We start from the raw sequence: 15,977 nt of genomic DNA, 5'->3' as shown, positions 1-15,977 counted from the left end.
GGAGACGACTGTCAACCGTGAACTCCTGGCTAGAAGGCAGTCCAGGGGCCAGGCAGGGTGACGGGAGGGCCCGCGCTCCACCCCTTCTGTTTGGTTGCCATGGGGAGTCTGTGTTGGTCCCAGGGTGAAAGGAGGAGGGAGCCAGGATCTGAGGGCGGGAGCTGATGTCCCGGTCATGGGGAGCCCAGCTTCTCCTGGCTCCAGGGGACAAGGACCCTCTACCCAGTGCCCCCACAGCCAGGCTCCGAGGCAGAGGCCCAGGGTCCCTGAATGAGTCTGGGGTCCTTGAGAGAGTCTGGAGGGGCCCTGAGTGAGTCTGGGGTCCATGAGCGAGTCTAGGGGGGCTTCCCTGAGCGAGTCTCGGGGAGAGGGTCCCTGAGCAGCCATCTGGGGTCTAGAGGGAGCGGGTAGATTGTGCAGCTCCCTGCCTCCTCCCCCTCTCCTGCCGTCTGAGGCTGTGCTTCTGTCCCAGTGCTCGGGGGTCTCTGGTATAAAAGAACCCAGGCTCCCCAGGGCCTTTGGGGCTGCGTCTGGCTGTGTTTACACCCAGGTCTGTCCCTCAAGGTGTAAAGGGCTTTGGGGTCACTGTGCTTGGCTGGGCTGGCTGAGCCTCTGGGGGTGCAGTGCATTCTGTGGGGGATTTGCCCTGTGTCCAACAGGGATGAACAAAAAGGGCATGGGGGCAGCCATCCCGGTCCCTGCCTGGCACAGGGCTGTGTGTGCAGGGCTGATGGGTGGTCTCGTCTCCTCTGGGCCTGGGTAAGCAGGGCTGTGTGTGCGGCGCTGGGTAAATAGGGCCAAGTGGGCAGGACTGGATGTGCAGGGCCGGGTGAGCAGGGCCAGGTGTGCAGGGCTTGGGTGTGCAGGGCCGGGTGTGCAGGGTGGTGTGTGCAGGGCTTGGTGTGCAGGGCTGACTGAGCAGGGCTCGGGTGAGCAGGGCTGAGTGTGCAGGGCTCAGGTCTGCAGGCCTAGGTGTACAGGGCCGTGTGTGCAGGGCTGGGTGAGCAGGGCCATGTGACCAGGGCTGGACCTGGTTGAGCTGGGCTTGGGTGTGTAGGGCCAGGTGTGCAGGGCCATGTGAGGAGGCCCAGTGAACAGGGCCCGGTGAACAGGGCCAGGTGAGCAGGGCTCAGGTGTGCAGGGCTGGGTGAGCAGGGCCATGTAAGCAGGGCTGAGTGTGCAGGGCTCAGGTCTGCAGGCCTAGGTGTACAGGGCCATGTGCGCAGGACTGGGTGAGCAGAGCCAAGCCTGGTTGAGCTGGGCTCCAGTGTGCAGGACTGGGTGTGCAGGGTTGGGTGAGTAGGGCTGACTGGCGGCCTCACCTCTCCTGGGCCCTTGGGCCTCATGGGGACGCCTCGTGCCAGGCTGACCAGGCCCTGGGCCAGGTTCTTCCTTGACGTGCCAGGTGACCGGGGGGATCTTCTCCTTCCACCTCGTCGTCCACCTGATTGCCTCCTGCATCGACCCGGCCGACTTCGATGTCAGACTCGTGAAGAACTACTCTCAGCCCATGCCGATCTTCGACAGATCGAAACACGCACACGTGATCCAGAACCAGTTCTGCCACCTGTGCAAGGTCACCGTGTGAGTGTCCACCCTCGCCGAGGCCCCGCGGTGTCAGGGTCACCTCCAGGGGCGCGGGGGCTCAGGTCACTGCTGGCCCCACAGGGCCCCTGCCATGGCCACAGCTGACGCTAATGGAGCTTCTGGGGACCGGCCCTGTGGCTGCAGGTGGATAGCCCCTCATTGTGCTGTGAAGGGGGCACAGTGCCAGGCCACCCCAACTCCTTTGCAGGCAGGGCTGAGGCTGGAGGGCTGTGTCTGTCACCTACAGGTGACCCGCTGCTCCCCTGGAATGGAACGCAGTGGCACTCAGGCACGTTTGGTCCTCAGTGCATTTCGTGCACGAGGTCCCTCCCCCGTGATCCCAGGGCAAGAGAGCACTGTCTTTCTTGGGGGTTTTCAAGGCAAGCCCCAGGGAAAGAGGGAGGGAAGGGTTCCAGTGTTTCCTGGGGCCCGGGGGGCATCCGTGATGGCGTAGGGGGTGGCTGCAGGGCTGCTGTCGGCTGCAAGGGAGGTACTGTAGGCACGGGTGGGATCCAAGCCCCTAGCCTCAAGTCCTGGAACCATGGGGCAGGTGCGGCCTCCTCCAGGACCATTGCCCAGAGTGAGGCTGGTGCAGGAAGGCTGGGGGGTGGTCTACGCTCTGGCGTCTGCACCCACCACAGACACGGGCTCCTCCTGCCCTGTGGCTACCTCTGTCCAGCGCTGCCCTGCTTCTCCTCCTCCCTACAGGCCTCAACTCCCTCCCCCAGCCTCCCATTCCCCGCCGAACGCCCACTCCCCAGGCCCCACAGGGCTGGTTCCCCCGAGGCACCTGGCTCCCGGAGATGGGGCTCCGGCCCTGGCCCAGCCTGCGCACTTGGGGCCTGACAGCCGTTCCCCGATTCATCCATCCAGGAATAAGAAAACCAAACACTGCATTTCCTGCAATAAGTGTGTATCTGGCTTCGACCACCACTGCAAGTGGATCAGCAACTGCGTGGGAAGCCGTAATTACTGGTGAGGGGCACAGCGGGGATGGCCGGCACGGGCCAGGCTTGGGGGAATTCGGAAGGGAGGGGGTCTGTGGGCAGGGGTCCTCGTGGTGAAAGGGTGGAGGGTCGTCTTGGGGCTGCGTCCCTGTCCTGATGTGGTGACGCTTGGTGCCTGCGTGCCCCGGCCTCCTTTCTGGCTCTGGGGCTGTGGTGCGGCCGTCCCTGGACAAGCTCATCCGCACAGTGTTAAGTCCCTGGAGGTCCAACGTGGGCATTTGCTGGGCCGCCCTGGCTGAGGCTTCCTGACCACACTGTCCTGGGCCGGGCTGCCTTCTCTCCACCCGGGCTGAGGCTCATCCAGCACAGGGGTGGGGCCACGGAAAGGCAGTGGGCACCCAGCGGGGACTGACGAGAGGTGTTTCCCCTGACTGTGGTGGAGGATCCAGGGACTCTCAAGGCCTGGTGTTCTGAGCCCTGGCTGTCAGCAGCCCTGAGTTGTGAAGATCACCAGGGAAAAGAACCTGATTACTATGTGCCTTGAGGATGGTTGTCTTGTATAGTATCTGTCTGGAGTTCTCTGTATTTCTTGGATTTGCATGTAAACCTCTCTAGTGAGAGGAGGATAACTTTCATAGACTATAACTTCAAATATATTTTTCCAAGATGTTTGTTCTCTCTCTTATTCTCGTACCCCCCTCCCCGCCCCGCCTCCTTCCCCCCCCCCCCCCCCCCCCGCCCCCATGCCCCTCTGCCCCCGTGCCCCCCACACCTGCCTCCGTGACCCCACACCTGCCCCCGTGCCCCACTGCTCCCGTTTCCCACCTCCCATGCCTGCCTGTGTGTCTCCTGGCAGGTTCTTCTTCAGCACCGTGGCCTCAGCCACAGCCGGCATGCTTTGCCTGATCACCATCCTGCTGTACATCCTCGTCCAGTACTTTGTGAACCCCGGGGTGCTCCGCACGGACCCCAACTATGAAGGTACGTGGCTGCCACTCTTGGGGGGCCTCAGCCTCACCTCCAGCCATCTTTCTGGGCAGTAGTATCGGATCTGGAGGTGGTCGGCCCCTCTTGCCCCAGGGAGAGGCCAGGGTGGGCAGCACCAGGCAGGCTCTGACCTGGGCCGAAGGCAGTAGCCCAGGGTCCACGCAGCCCAGCAGCCCCCAGCGTGCAGGAGGCAGGCTTGGGAAAGGCACTGGCTGCACTGCTCTGTGAATGCTGCAGGTCACGACAGGTGAGAGACAGTGGGGTCCAGCTCTGCCCCCGCCCTGCAGCACCTGTCACGCTGTCCTGTGGGGCCACGTGGCTGTGGGACAGTGGGGGTGTCTGTCCAGTAGGAGCAGCCCATGGGGAGAGAGAGTAGAGGCAGCACTGAGGGTGCTGGGCTGTAGTCTGTAGGGTGCTGAGGCTCTTGGCCAAGTGGGCCCAGAGCCTGGGATACCCGCACTGAGCCACAGGAGAGACGTGGCGGTGAGGACTGTGGGCTCCAGCGGTAAGTCCACGCCAAACCCAGACCCCGTGATGCCAGTGTCCTCGGAGTCTGTGATGCCAGTGTCCTCAGGAAATGGGTCTGCCACTGTGACTTAAGATCTGAGGTGGGAGTCTCATACTGGGTGGTCCCAGGAGGCCCAAATCCAGCCATGACGGTGCTTATAAGAGAAAGGAGAGACGTAGAGGGAGGCAGCCCCGTGAGGATGGAGGCAGGGTTGGAGTCACACAGCCACAGCCCAGGGTCCCCCGGAGCCCCAGGAGCTGGCAGAGGTGGGAGGACCTCCCTGGACCCTGTGGAGGCAGCATGTCTGCCTGTCCTGAAGCTGGATGTCAGAGGCCTGCCTCGGAGCGCAAGAGTCTGCCGTGGAATGCAGGGGCAGCGTGTCCGCCTGTCCTGCAGCTGGCCATCAGAGGGCTGCCTTGGACCACAGGAGTCTGCCATGGAATGCGGAGGCCGTGTGCCCTCTTGTCCTGTAGCTGGACATCAGAGCCCTGCCTCGGAGTGCAAGAGTCTGCTGTGGGAGCTGCCCGCACCCACCACCACTTGTATTTATCGCAGCAGCGCTGGGACCCTGACCAGGAGGACCTGGGCCAGAGCAGCTCCTTGGGGTGTGGGTCAAGACTGCCAGTCTCGGCCCCAGGCGTGGCTGCACCCGCACTGCACACGGCCCAGGTGGCAAGAGAGGCAGGACTTGCCTGCCCCTTGTTCCAGAACATTCCAGAGCCAACACAGTGTGACTTTTTTTTTCAAGGATGAGCTTTGCCAGCTCCATGTGGAAGGCCCTAAAGCTCCTCCTTCCACTTTGAAGCGTGACCGATGCCACCAGGGCCTCACAGCCGCTTCTGAAGCCCTTCCTGAAAGCCAGCCCCACCCTGGCGAGGCCCTGACCTCAGCAGACCCAAGCCCAAGACGACGCCTGTTGTGTTCTTCCCCCCGTAGCAAGTCACCTTCCCCAGCAGCCTCCACGTTGTCTGGGCTGTCACCATGGGGGATGCCAGGAGAGAGTGAGAGGCAAGAGGTGGCCGAGATGGCATGTGCTGGCTTCTCTCCTGGAACATGCTGCTTCCACACGGTAGTGCCAGTGGCTCGGTGTGAGTTCATTGACTGTGGACTGAGCGATTTCCTGGGTTTGCTGTTCCAGATGATTCTGCAGGACTTTAAAACCAGCAGGGCCCTGAGCAAAGCAGCTCCTTGTTACCATGGGCTGGACTCATCGTGATGTCACGGCTAAGGGGGCAGTGTGGGGTCCAGCCTGGCCCGGGCACATTGAGCTGCAGTCCCGTCTGGCCGACTGTGGTGTTTGCCTTACTAGGATGGCCCCCGAGGCCACCAGTTCCAGAGAGGGTCCATCACCCAAAGACATCCACGCTCTGTCACCCAAAGACATCCACGCTGAATCCAACCTTCTGCCATTCTGCCTTCCCCAACCCTCTCCCATTCTACCTTGTCTGACCCTCTGCCATTCTGCATTATGCCTGGTTTTTGGAAGTGTTGTGGTTTTGAGTGTTGGCAGCCCAGTGTCTCAGAGGACCGTGTCTTAGAAATGACCCCAGGCGAGAGCTGTGGCTTTCCTGTTCTATTTGAAGGCGGCTGTTTTAGGGTGCAGAGGGCCCAGGGACATAGCGTGGGCCATGAGGAAGGGATGGGTGCTGGGGCCCGGCAGAGTCGGCAGGCGCTGTGACCCCTGCACTTAGTGAGGAAGGGGTGAGTGCTGGGGCCCTGGCACTTAGTGACCCTGTCGGAGCCTCACCTCCCAGATCCATAAAGAAGGGATCATAAAAACCAACCGCAGGCAGCAGGACCCACGGGGCCTTCAGGTACCGGAGGCGTCCACTTGGGCAGGGAGGCATCCCTTGCGCCAGCTGTCCCCACGCTGCCCCATCCCCAGCAAGCTCTGGTCTGCGACATCCACCTGATGTGGCACCCGTCAACAGGTGCTGGACACAGTGTCTCTCCCTTGTCTCGACAGATGTCAAGAATACGAACACGTGGCTGCTGTTCCTTCCCCTGTTCCCGGTGCAGGTGCAGACCCTGATAGTCGTGATCATCGGCATGGTCGTGCTCCTGCTGGACCTGCTTGGCTTGGTGCAGCTGGGCCAGCTGCTCATCTTCCACATCTACCTGAGTATGTCCCCCACCCTAAGCCCCCCGATTCCCCCAAGCCTGGGTGGTCAGAGCTGCTCATCTTACACATCTACCTTAGTATGTTCCCAACCCTGAGTCCCCCATGCCTGGGGCCGGTGTCTTTGTCCCCCGTGTTCGCATGTGTTCAGGGTCAGCCTGTCCCAGAAATTAGATCATGGACAAAAAGGGCAAATCACAGGAAGAAATTAAAGCCATGAGGGCCCAGCAGGCCCAGCAAGGAGCTAAACTCACACAGAGACCTGCAGGAGCAGTGCCGGGTGCTTGAAGTAACAAGTTTAAAATGTTCAGAGAAAATGAAATGGGATCTATTAGGGAAGAACAGGACATTATGAAATAAGAACAGGACATTATGAAATAAGAACAGGTGGACTTAGAAAAGCAGCAAGTAGAAATTCTAACAATGAAAAATATTACAGGCAGGTCACCCACTAACTAGACAACTGAAGCGAGAGTTGGTCTTGCTGAGTCTCACAGCGGGCACAGTGTTAGGCGGTCAGTCATGTTGCTGAACCAGGGAGGGTAAACTCTCCAGCCCCAGGGAAACCTGTTGTTGGAAGTAACAACAACCTCCCTGCTCCTGGCATTAGCCATTTTGGTCATGGTGGGCCAGCTGCAAAGCGTCTTCCATTCTCTGAGCAGTGGTGGCCCCGAGGCTGTGGCCTCTCAGGGGTTTTCTTTGGACATGGGCAGCAGAATGTGTCCAGGCCAGCCCCCAAGAATGCCCTGCTCCCGACAGCTTGGCCAAGCCCTGGTCAGGGCGGAGGGAGTCGGGTGGGTCAGGCTCTGGGCTCACCCCCATCTGTAGAGCAGCCCCTGCCTGCAGTTGTGGCGAGAATGCCCAGCTCAGAATGAACGTGCACCACCAAGAGGCTCCTTGTTCATAACCAAAGGTTACCCTACAAACCACCGTCCCCACACAACTGTGGGAACGTTTTATAAGACACACCTCTAACGCACATCTTGTAGTCACTGTTGTCTTGCCTGAAGGTTGAATTTTTTTTAATGAAAGTGCAATGAAAATCACTGGATTAAATCATATGGACACAGTGCTGAATGTGGTGTTTTCAGAATTTTAGTTTTGGACATCAAGGCCAGTGCCTGTATAGAATAGGTGCTTAGGATATGTTTACTGAATGGAATGGAACTAAAGCCTCAGATGTAACTTCACAGAGACACGCGTCTGCCTTGTAGAATGTCTCAGGCTGCCCGTTCCCGAAGCCTAAACCCTTAAGAGTGAGAAGTCATTTGGGCCTGTTTCAAAACTCTCCACCCCTCTTAGATTCAGGAATATTTTAAAAAGTACTTTCTAGAATTATCTAGCAATCTTTCTTATATTTAAATATTTTGGGTTTACCACAAAGGCTTTCCTGGAGTTTCACTCCACCCAGAATTCATCATCTCTCCTTATCAGGAAATCTCTCACCCTCAGATGCTCAGAGTCAGGGCAAGTCCCCCCGCAACACGAGAATCGGCCAAGCTTGGGCTGAAGCCCACGTGGTCTTTTCCACATGTGCTGCAGATTAACGGATGCCCAAACTGCCCAGTGATACAAAGTCTGCACTTGTCATTCTTTCCCAACTTTGTGCACAAAATGTTTCCTTGGGTTAAAATACTCAGTGCCCACTGTGTACTGAGCACGTCAGGGGGCTGCAGGCTTCTGTGGGCGAGGCATGGTCACCTGCACGCTGGGGCGAGAGGGTGAAGAATGAGACAGGAACAAGTGTGGACGGCCCTTGTGCTGTGAAGAAGCTGGCCCTCGCCTCAGGCGGCGGAGGAGCAGGGGGCAGCAGCAGGCACGGTGGTGCGGTCCCAGGGGCCATGAAGACTGTGCCTGACCTGGACGTCACCGGGACTCTCCTGCTCATGGTGGATCCAGAAGCCCCCAGAGGAAGCTTGACCCATGGAAGGTGCTGGAGCCCTAGAGGCCATCTACCCTTGATGCACGCTGTGCCCGAATGGCTCTGCCAGCCCCGGCCACGGCCACACAGTGCAGAGCATGCCAGGAGCTGGCTGCTGCTCACACATGCACTGTTCAGTGGGCATATGAGGGGCAGAAGGCCAGGCCCCCAGCACACGGCCCACCCCGAGGGCCGACACCAGCACCCTGTTGCTCCCAGGTGCCCGGCTGTAGTCCTAGAGGCAAAGTGGGCATCTGTGTGCTTGACCATAGGTGCAGACACACGACCTATTGCTTCGCCCCTGCATTTGGGACCAAGCTCAGGGGCGCCACTGATGGCTACACCGTGTGCCTCTCCTTTCTCAAGGCTTCTGACCCGCACGTGACTCCCACGCTGGCCCTGGACGTGGCACCATTGATGCTGTGGAAGCCTGTGCTGCTGGCATTTGGGGAGGCGTGGCCCACACACAGACTGCTTCCTGAAGGGTGTGAGGTCCCAGAGGACGAACCTTTGCCATCTGGGGGCATCAGCCATTTGTTCCTGTCTCCTGCAGTAGTACCTGTCCCCACATCAGAGACCAGCAAGGAGATGCCCCCGCCAGCCTATGTCAGGCCTGGGGAGAGCAGGGAAGTGCAGTGGGCCTGAAGCCATGTGGGGCTGGGAGGGATGGCCTGGTCTGTCCTCTGAGCCAGGCACTGCGTTTGCAACGGGCTTCTTGAACACAAAACCCAAATCAGGTGTGGGAGAAACATGAAAGGACAGGCAGGTGGCTGCTGTGGGCAGACAAACTCACACGACCACAGCAGACAGCATGATGCCTGGAGGCACGACGCCCTGGCCTAGGGCCGCCCCCATGACCCAGAGCCTCCCTGGGCAGTGACTCCAGGACAGCTGGGAGCTGCTTCTCTACCTGGCAGGGCTCCCGGCTCCACAGCCCCAGGCGACTCCCAGCCTCCCTTGCTTTTGGCCTCTGAGACTGTCGATGCAGGAGGTGTCTCACCACAGGCTCTCCTGGTTACCCACTTGGCCCGAGCGGCTTGGGAAGGGTCCCCAGAGGAGTCATGCCAAGGAGGGGACCTGCACACAGCAGGGAGGTGTGGCCACGAGCCCACCCAGCTGGCTCAGGGCTTGTGTGGTACGGAAGAGGCCAGTGCAGAGCAGCTGATGGGACCTTCTCTCTCTGCAGGGCCTCGCCCCAGTGTACCTACCGGCAACCTTAGGCACCTGCCCTTGGCTGGTCAGCCACCCCTGGACCTGGGAGACTGTGGCTCTGGGCATGGGCTGGCGCTCCCTTTCCCAAACAGCTGCTGGGGCTCCAAGGAAGACCCTGGACTCCCGCTAAAATGCGGCTCGGTCCCCACCCACCCATCCTGTGGCTGCCTGTGGCCTCCAGGAGGAGGTGGTGCGGGGTGGCCTGCCGTGGTTGTATGAGTTTGTCTAGTGTGGAGACATCCCAGCTGAGCCAGAGAAGCCAAGAAACCATGTCAGGGGTCCTGGTCACCGAGGCATTTCCTGAAGGATCTGAATGTGGGCAGGCAGGCAGTGAGAAACGCGGGCCACCTTGTGCCCGACATCCCAGAGGGAAGCCAGGCACACGGAGCTGGCAGGCAGCCTTCAGGGTCATCCGTGAATCATGGCGAGCTCGCAAACACGAGGAAGGGTGGCCTGGGGAGCTGTCTGGGACTCAAAACCAGCAGCACTTAAAGGCCCACTGAGGTCAACATGAGGATGGGGCCTCCGCGGGCCCCTGGGTCCCAACCTGGGCGACTGGAGTGATGAGTGCTTCCATGAGCAGAACACGGGCCACAGGTCTCTCAGACCTTGACAGAGCCAGGGCTGAATGTGTTGATTTTAGGGTATTTAGGCATCAAAGAATAGATTTCCAGGACAAAGTCAGTAGATGGGTTATTGTTAGTTGTGGTAAAACTGCCCCATAATGTAGCCGCTCAGTGCAGCACATCATCACCTCAGCCTCTGTGGTCAGGAGGCCAGCACCTCTGAGCTGTGTGTCTGCCAGGGTCCCTGGAGAGGCGTCCACTGGGGCTCTGGGCTGTGTTCTCATCCAGAGGCCTGAGAGACCATCTGCCTCCCACTCCATGAGGCTGAGGCAGCTGTGGAGGGTGGTCCTCGGGGCAAGGTCGCCAGTTTCCTGTGCAGGCTCCTGGAGGTGCAGCCTGGCCTGCATGTGTGTTCTGTTCATCTGGGGGCAGGTGTCGGGTAGGGGGCCATGGGGAGCTGTGTCAGAAGCAGCTGGCCACTCAGACTTCATTTTGAAGCTGGAAGATGGACCTTGGAGAGTCCTCAGTGCTCGTGGCGAGGGCACAATTCCCTGAGCAGGTGAGTGGTGTGGGGCTGCCTTCCAGAGATGGATGGGAGCCACATTCACAGTAGATCATAGAGAAAACCTGCTTGATGAGGTCAGGGAAGCACAGCCTTCCCCACATTGCCCGGCCGGCCAGGGAGCCCTGGCCATACTGGAGACCCTGGGCCCACCTGGGAGGTTTCGCGGCTTCCCTGCCCTCAACCTCCCCATGACGCTCAGGTTAACTGTTTCCCACAGAGCTCACCTGCACCAAGCGGGCCTCTGGGAGCCACAGGGCATGCTGAAAATCTGGTTTTGATGGTATTTGTGCAAACCTGGGCAAAAGAACATATATTTTAACTTGAATATAAACAAGCAAAAGTTTGTGTGGTCAAACCACGACAGGTTCTGGGGGGCGTGGAGGACTAGCCAGAGCCATGTGAAGCAGCTCAGGGCCTGGCCAGGGCTGAACACCCAAAACACTGCAGGCGACGGGGCTGGGCTGGCTGCAGGCAACTCCATAGGGCACCCACCGCCATCTGCTCCTCACTGCAAATAGGCCTCTGTGGGCGGCTGTCCCAGTCTCCAGAAAACACGAGACATCAGCTCTCACGGTGTTGGTGTTTAGGGAAAGAAGCATGGAGATTTTGGCCCCTCCACGGAAGCTCGTGGCTGAAATAGGTGCAGAGCCCATTTGATTAACGTTTATTAAGATGAGTCTTTTAGATAAACAGGTGTCTCAGGTTTTCCTTTGCTTCGATGCACTGCTTTGCTGCCTGCATTACAGGCCGGGTGGATGGGGCTCTGGCTGGCCTGCTGAGGTGGGCTCTGTGCAGGGCTGCAGGGATGTGACCTGTCTCAGCCCCATCAGAGGCTGTGCTGAGTGGCACTGATGGCACTCGTGTTCACCTCCTGGGCCTGGGGCTCTGAGCCCCCGCAGGAATGTGTGGTCCCAGGACCCACTAGCCAGCACCTTGGGGTGGCCGCCACACTGTGTGGTCCTCCGACTTCGGGGTCTCTGTGCATCCCCCAAGGTGTGCCCCACCCCGTGTCCAGATGTGAGGAACCCCGCGCAGGCCACCTGGACCCTCAGACAGAGCGGCCCCTCCTGAGCTGGCCTCTGACCCCCGCCAGCATTCCCAGGGGATCTGGAGCAACCTCTCAGGCTGCATGGTATGGGGGACCCAGGTCTGTGAGAGGCAGCTTCTCTTCTGACACCACTGACGATGCAGCTCAGTGAGGCCTTGGTGGGCAGGGGGGTGTGGGCCGGTGCCGGTCCCCAGGTCACAGCTGCAGACCTCCCTTGCTGAACATCAGCTAGCTGTGGAGCTGGACCCACGAGGCGCCTGCACCCATCCTGGCCTCACAGGGCCTGCAGGGTGGGCGGAGCACCGCTCCCTGCGCAGGGGCTGGGTCAGTGGCGTTGGCTGCCTTTCTGAACTGTCCTGTGCAAAGCTGCAGGGCTGGTAACTTGTCCTGTTCCTCCTTTCCCCTTTCCAGAGGCCAAGAAGATGACCACCTTTGAGTATCTCATTAAGACCCGCCAAGAAGAGAGTTCAGAACACCAAGCGGCGAGGAAAGATGCATGCGCGCAAATGGAGGAAGGATTTCTCCAGGTACTGCTTGTGTCTCTGTTCCATGTCTCAGGCCTGGGACAGTGTCTAAGGTCACTCTGTGGTTGGCACGCTCCTTTGCTTCAGGGTAGTGCAGCCTGTGAACTCTGCTGTGAGTGTGTGTGGTGCGTGTGTGTCTGTGTGTGAGGCTATGTGCATGGGTGTGTCTGTGTGTCTTTGTGAACTGAAATACCGGAAATGCACCAATGACTTCCTAGTGCAAAGATAGTAATGGAACTGAGTCTCCTGAACATTTCATTTTTGTTTTTTTGAGACAGAGTCTCGCTCTGTTGCCCAGGGTGGAGTGAAGTGGTGAGATCTCGGCTCACTGTAGCCTCCACTTCCTGGGTTCAAACAATTTGCCTGCCTCAGCCTCCCAAGTAGCTGGGATTGCAGATTTGTACTACTACACCCGGCAAATTTTTATTTTTGTATTTTTAGTAGAGATGTGGTTTTGACATGCCAGGCTGGTCTCAAACTTCTGGCCTCAGGTGATCTGCCTGCCTTGACCTCCGAATGTGCTGGGATTACAGGCATGAGCTACTGTACCTGGCCTGAAACACGCTTTTTAACTTAAGGAAGTTAGTTCCATTTTCAGTTAAGTAACTAACTCAAGAAGACATAGAAAATCTCAATAGACATTGAACAGCCAAGAGACTGAACTACTAATTTAAAATCTCCCAGTGAAGAAAAATCTCAGACCCTGAAGTCTTCATGCATGAATTCTAGCAGAGATTTTAAGAAAAAAATATAATACCAACTACACACAGACTCTTTCAGAAACCAGAGAAGGAAGCAACACTTCCCAACTCATTCAGCAATGCCACCATCAACCTGACACCAAAGCCAGGCGTTCGTAAGCCAATACATTCAGGAGACACAGGCAAAGACCACTGATAAGACCTTGGCAAACCAAATCCAGCAGCACCGGGCAGGACCATGCACTGTGGCCAACTGATATCACTCCAGGCCTAGAAATCAATTACTACAGCTCAGCACGTTCGTCCCATAGAGGACGGTAACCATGTGATCAAGCCAATCAATGCAGAAAAGGATTTGTTACCAGCAAGTTCCCATTCATGATTTTTAACACATCTCAGTGACCTAGGATTGACAGGAAAGCACCCTGTGGACCTGACATGACATTTCCTGGTGAAAGGCTGGTGACCCTCTCTTTGAGGCTGGGCACAGGCGATGACACCCCTTCCTCCTCCTTCTAACGTCACAGGAACATTCCGGCTGGCCCAATGTGGCAGGGAAAATGAAGGCACACAGAATACAAAGTAAAACTGTGTTTATTTGCAGGCAATAAATCCTAAAAGTATATTTTAAGACCCAGTTAAGATAATAAAATCGCTTAACAAGGATGTGGGGCACATATTAAAATACATCCTCACACATCTCTATCCACCAGCAATGAAAAATCTGGGTTATATTTTTAAAACTTCCTTTCACAATCTTATAAAAAAGAATAAATTCGACAAACCTTGTGCAAATATGTACACTGAAAGCTACACACCATGACTGAGAGAAGTCAGAGATGCTCTATTGAGTGAAGAGTTCGTAGGTTGGAAAAAAGTACTATTAAAAGAGCAATTTTCCCCAAACCTGATGTACAGATTTACCACAATCCCTGCTGAACCCCAGCAGGCTTCTGGTTTAGCAGAAATGACAAGGTGGTCCTGAAATGTATATGAAAATTCAAAAGACCTAAACTGTACTAGCTAAAACGATTTTGAGAAAAAATAAAATTGGAGAACTTATGCAACGAGGCTTTAAATTTTACTCTAAAGCTGTAGCACTAAAGACAGTGTGGTGCTGACATAGAGAGAGCTACAGTAATAAAAACAGTGTGGCACCGACATAGATATACGGAAATGGACCAGAAGAAAGGTCCAAAGTTAAACCTTTCATTTATGGTCAATTGACTTTAAATAATGGTACTAAAATAATTAAATGGGGAGAAATTATAGTTCAACAAGTGGTACTAGAACAATTGGATATCCACATGGAAAAGAAAAAAGAATGATTGAGTTCTTCATACCTGTACAAAGATTACCCAGGACCACTTCATTCCCCACAGAAAAATTAGCCCCAAATCCATCTGACACCTAAACTTAAAAGCTGAACATAGAACACTTCTAGAAGCAAGCATAGAATGAAATCTCTGTGATCTTTAGTGAGACAAAGCTTTTCTTTGATATGACACCAAAATCACTGGCTATTAAAGAAAAAAATCATAGTTTGGACTTTACCAAATTGGAAAATATTTGCTCTTCAAAAGTCACCATTAAGAAAATAAAAATACGGGCACACATGAGAGAGATTGCAGGTTTGGTTGTAGAAAACCACAATAAAGTGAACTTCTCAGTAAAACAAGTCACGTGAACTTCTGGTGTCCCAGTGCGTATAAAAGCTATGTTTACATGACACGTGTGCAACAGCATTGTGTCTAAAAACTCTGTGTCTGAATTAAAAGTGCTTTATTGCTGAAAGCTGCTTCCACTGACACTCAAAGTGAGCACATGGTGCGGGGAAAATGGCGCCGATAGACTTGCTTGACCAGGGTTGCCACAAACCCTCAATTTGTAAAAACAAAAAACAAAAAAAAAACAGTATCTGTGAAGTGCGGTAAAGCAAAGCACAATAAAGCAAGGTGTTCATTCCTGTGCAAGCCACAGACAAACAAAATATTTTCAAGTCTTAGACTGATGTCCAGAATACACAAAGACATAAAGAGCTTTCAAAATGCAGTTGTAAAAAACAAACAAAAAACACACACACAAACAAACAAGAAACCCAGTTTTTCAAATGGACAAGAGAGTGGGGCACAATGGGAAGCACCTATAATCTCAGTGCTGTGGGAGGCCAAGCAAGAGAATTGCTGGAGGCCAAAAGTTCAAGACCAGCCTGGGCATCTCTACAAAAATAAATAAAAATACATACATACATACATAAAATGGGCAAAAGATTTGAACAAACTCCTTACCAAGGTAGATACATAGATATATGGATGCCACATAAGCACATGGAAAAAAATGTCAACATCGTTCTACATCAGGCAGCTGCAAATTAAAACCACAATCAGATACTACCACACACCCGGGAGGATGCCTGTCATCAAAAAGACAGACACCACCGAGGGTTGGTGAAGTTGTAGAGAAATTGCAAGTCTCCTGCGTTGCTAGTGGGAGTTAAATGAGGGTGTAAAGTGCCACCGCTTTGGAAGGCAGTTTGGCATTTCTTCAAAAGATAAATGTCTATGACCAGAATCCCACTCCCAGTTTCTCATCAGAGAGAAATGAAAACATGTACACACGTAAGTGGTTCTGAGATCTGAACTCAGGACCCAAGAGAACTCCAGGTACCATTCCTCAAAACCCACTAATAATAGACTTGACTTTTATGTAAGAATCAGCTGCATGTCGACAACTTCTTTTTTCATGTTACGCATTTTCGTTTACCCCACAGCAAAGAGACGGCACCCTGGGCTCATCTGGACAGGGGTAAGTTGTCAGCTTTCTGCAGTTGCTTGGTCACTGAAGAATAACTGTATTCTTTTCTTAACTCAAATGACTGGAAAATAATTCACCTATGATGAGACATTTTTGACATCATGGGATGATGCAGTAGAAGATAAAATAGTTTTGTTTAACGTTGTTAAATTATACCAAATTATCTATCTCGATGTGCTTGTCTTACTTGCAGAAACTACATTCTTCACTCCCTTCTTCATAACTAACATCTAAACTAACGCACAAGAATAAGACCCTCTTATTTATTTCTACATCTCTCCATGAACACTGTGTGGTTGTGAGTCCGAATGTGTTTCTGATGATCTCTCATAGTGTTTCGTATAAATTGTAAGCTCTGAGAGTCCAACCCGTTTCTGAGTCAAGGTGGTAAGTAAATGGGAGCTCTGGGGGCGCCGTGACCCTGGAGCCCCGCCCAGCAGGGCCAGGGTTGGCTTCACAAACAGGGTTTCAGGAAGCG

At 55.1% G+C, this 15,977-nt stretch overlaps 2 protein-coding genes across 2 annotated transcripts in view; both read left to right on the top strand.

The window, feature by feature from the left end:
* Window positions 1-270, top strand: part of BRD9 (bromodomain containing 9) — a 4,191-nt gene extending 3,921 nt beyond the window's left edge. The window contains exon 6 of the mRNA XM_031935412.1: window positions 205-270. Coding sequence (XP_031791272.1) covers window positions 205-270 — 66 coding nt within the window. The remainder of the gene's footprint in view (window positions 1-204) is intronic.
* A 946-nt stretch (window positions 271-1,216) lies between these two features.
* LOC111527987 (probable palmitoyltransferase ZDHHC11B) lies at window positions 1,217-15,946 on the top strand. Its single transcript, XM_031935411.1, has 7 exons — window positions 1,217-1,232; window positions 1,386-1,584; window positions 2,461-2,562; window positions 3,391-3,515; window positions 5,996-6,151; window positions 11,872-11,987; window positions 15,456-15,946. The coding sequence occupies exons 1-7, from the start codon at window positions 1,217-1,219 to the stop codon at window positions 15,492-15,494; spliced, it is 753 nt and encodes a 250-aa protein (XP_031791271.1). The 3' UTR covers window positions 15,495-15,946.
* The last annotated feature ends 31 nt before the right edge of the window (window positions 15,947-15,977 follow it).

This window comes from Piliocolobus tephrosceles, chromosome 4, assembly GCF_002776525.5.
Source record: "Piliocolobus tephrosceles isolate RC106 chromosome 4, ASM277652v3, whole genome shotgun sequence".
Taxonomy (NCBI): Eukaryota; Metazoa; Chordata; class Mammalia; order Primates; family Cercopithecidae; genus Piliocolobus; species Piliocolobus tephrosceles.
This window is presented reverse-complemented; position numbering and strand designations above follow the sequence as displayed.

Excerpts from the sequence above, each read along its gene's own strand:
- LOC111527987 (XM_031935411.1), top strand. Across the intron at positions 1,585-2,460 it reads CACCTGTGCAAGGTCACCGT|GAATAAGAAAACCAAACACT; the intron begins GTGAGTGTCCAC and ends TCATCCATCCAG. Across the intron at positions 11,988-15,455 it reads TGGAGGAAGGATTTCTCCAG|CAAAGAGACGGCACCCTGGG; the intron begins GTACTGCTTGTG and ends TTTACCCCACAG.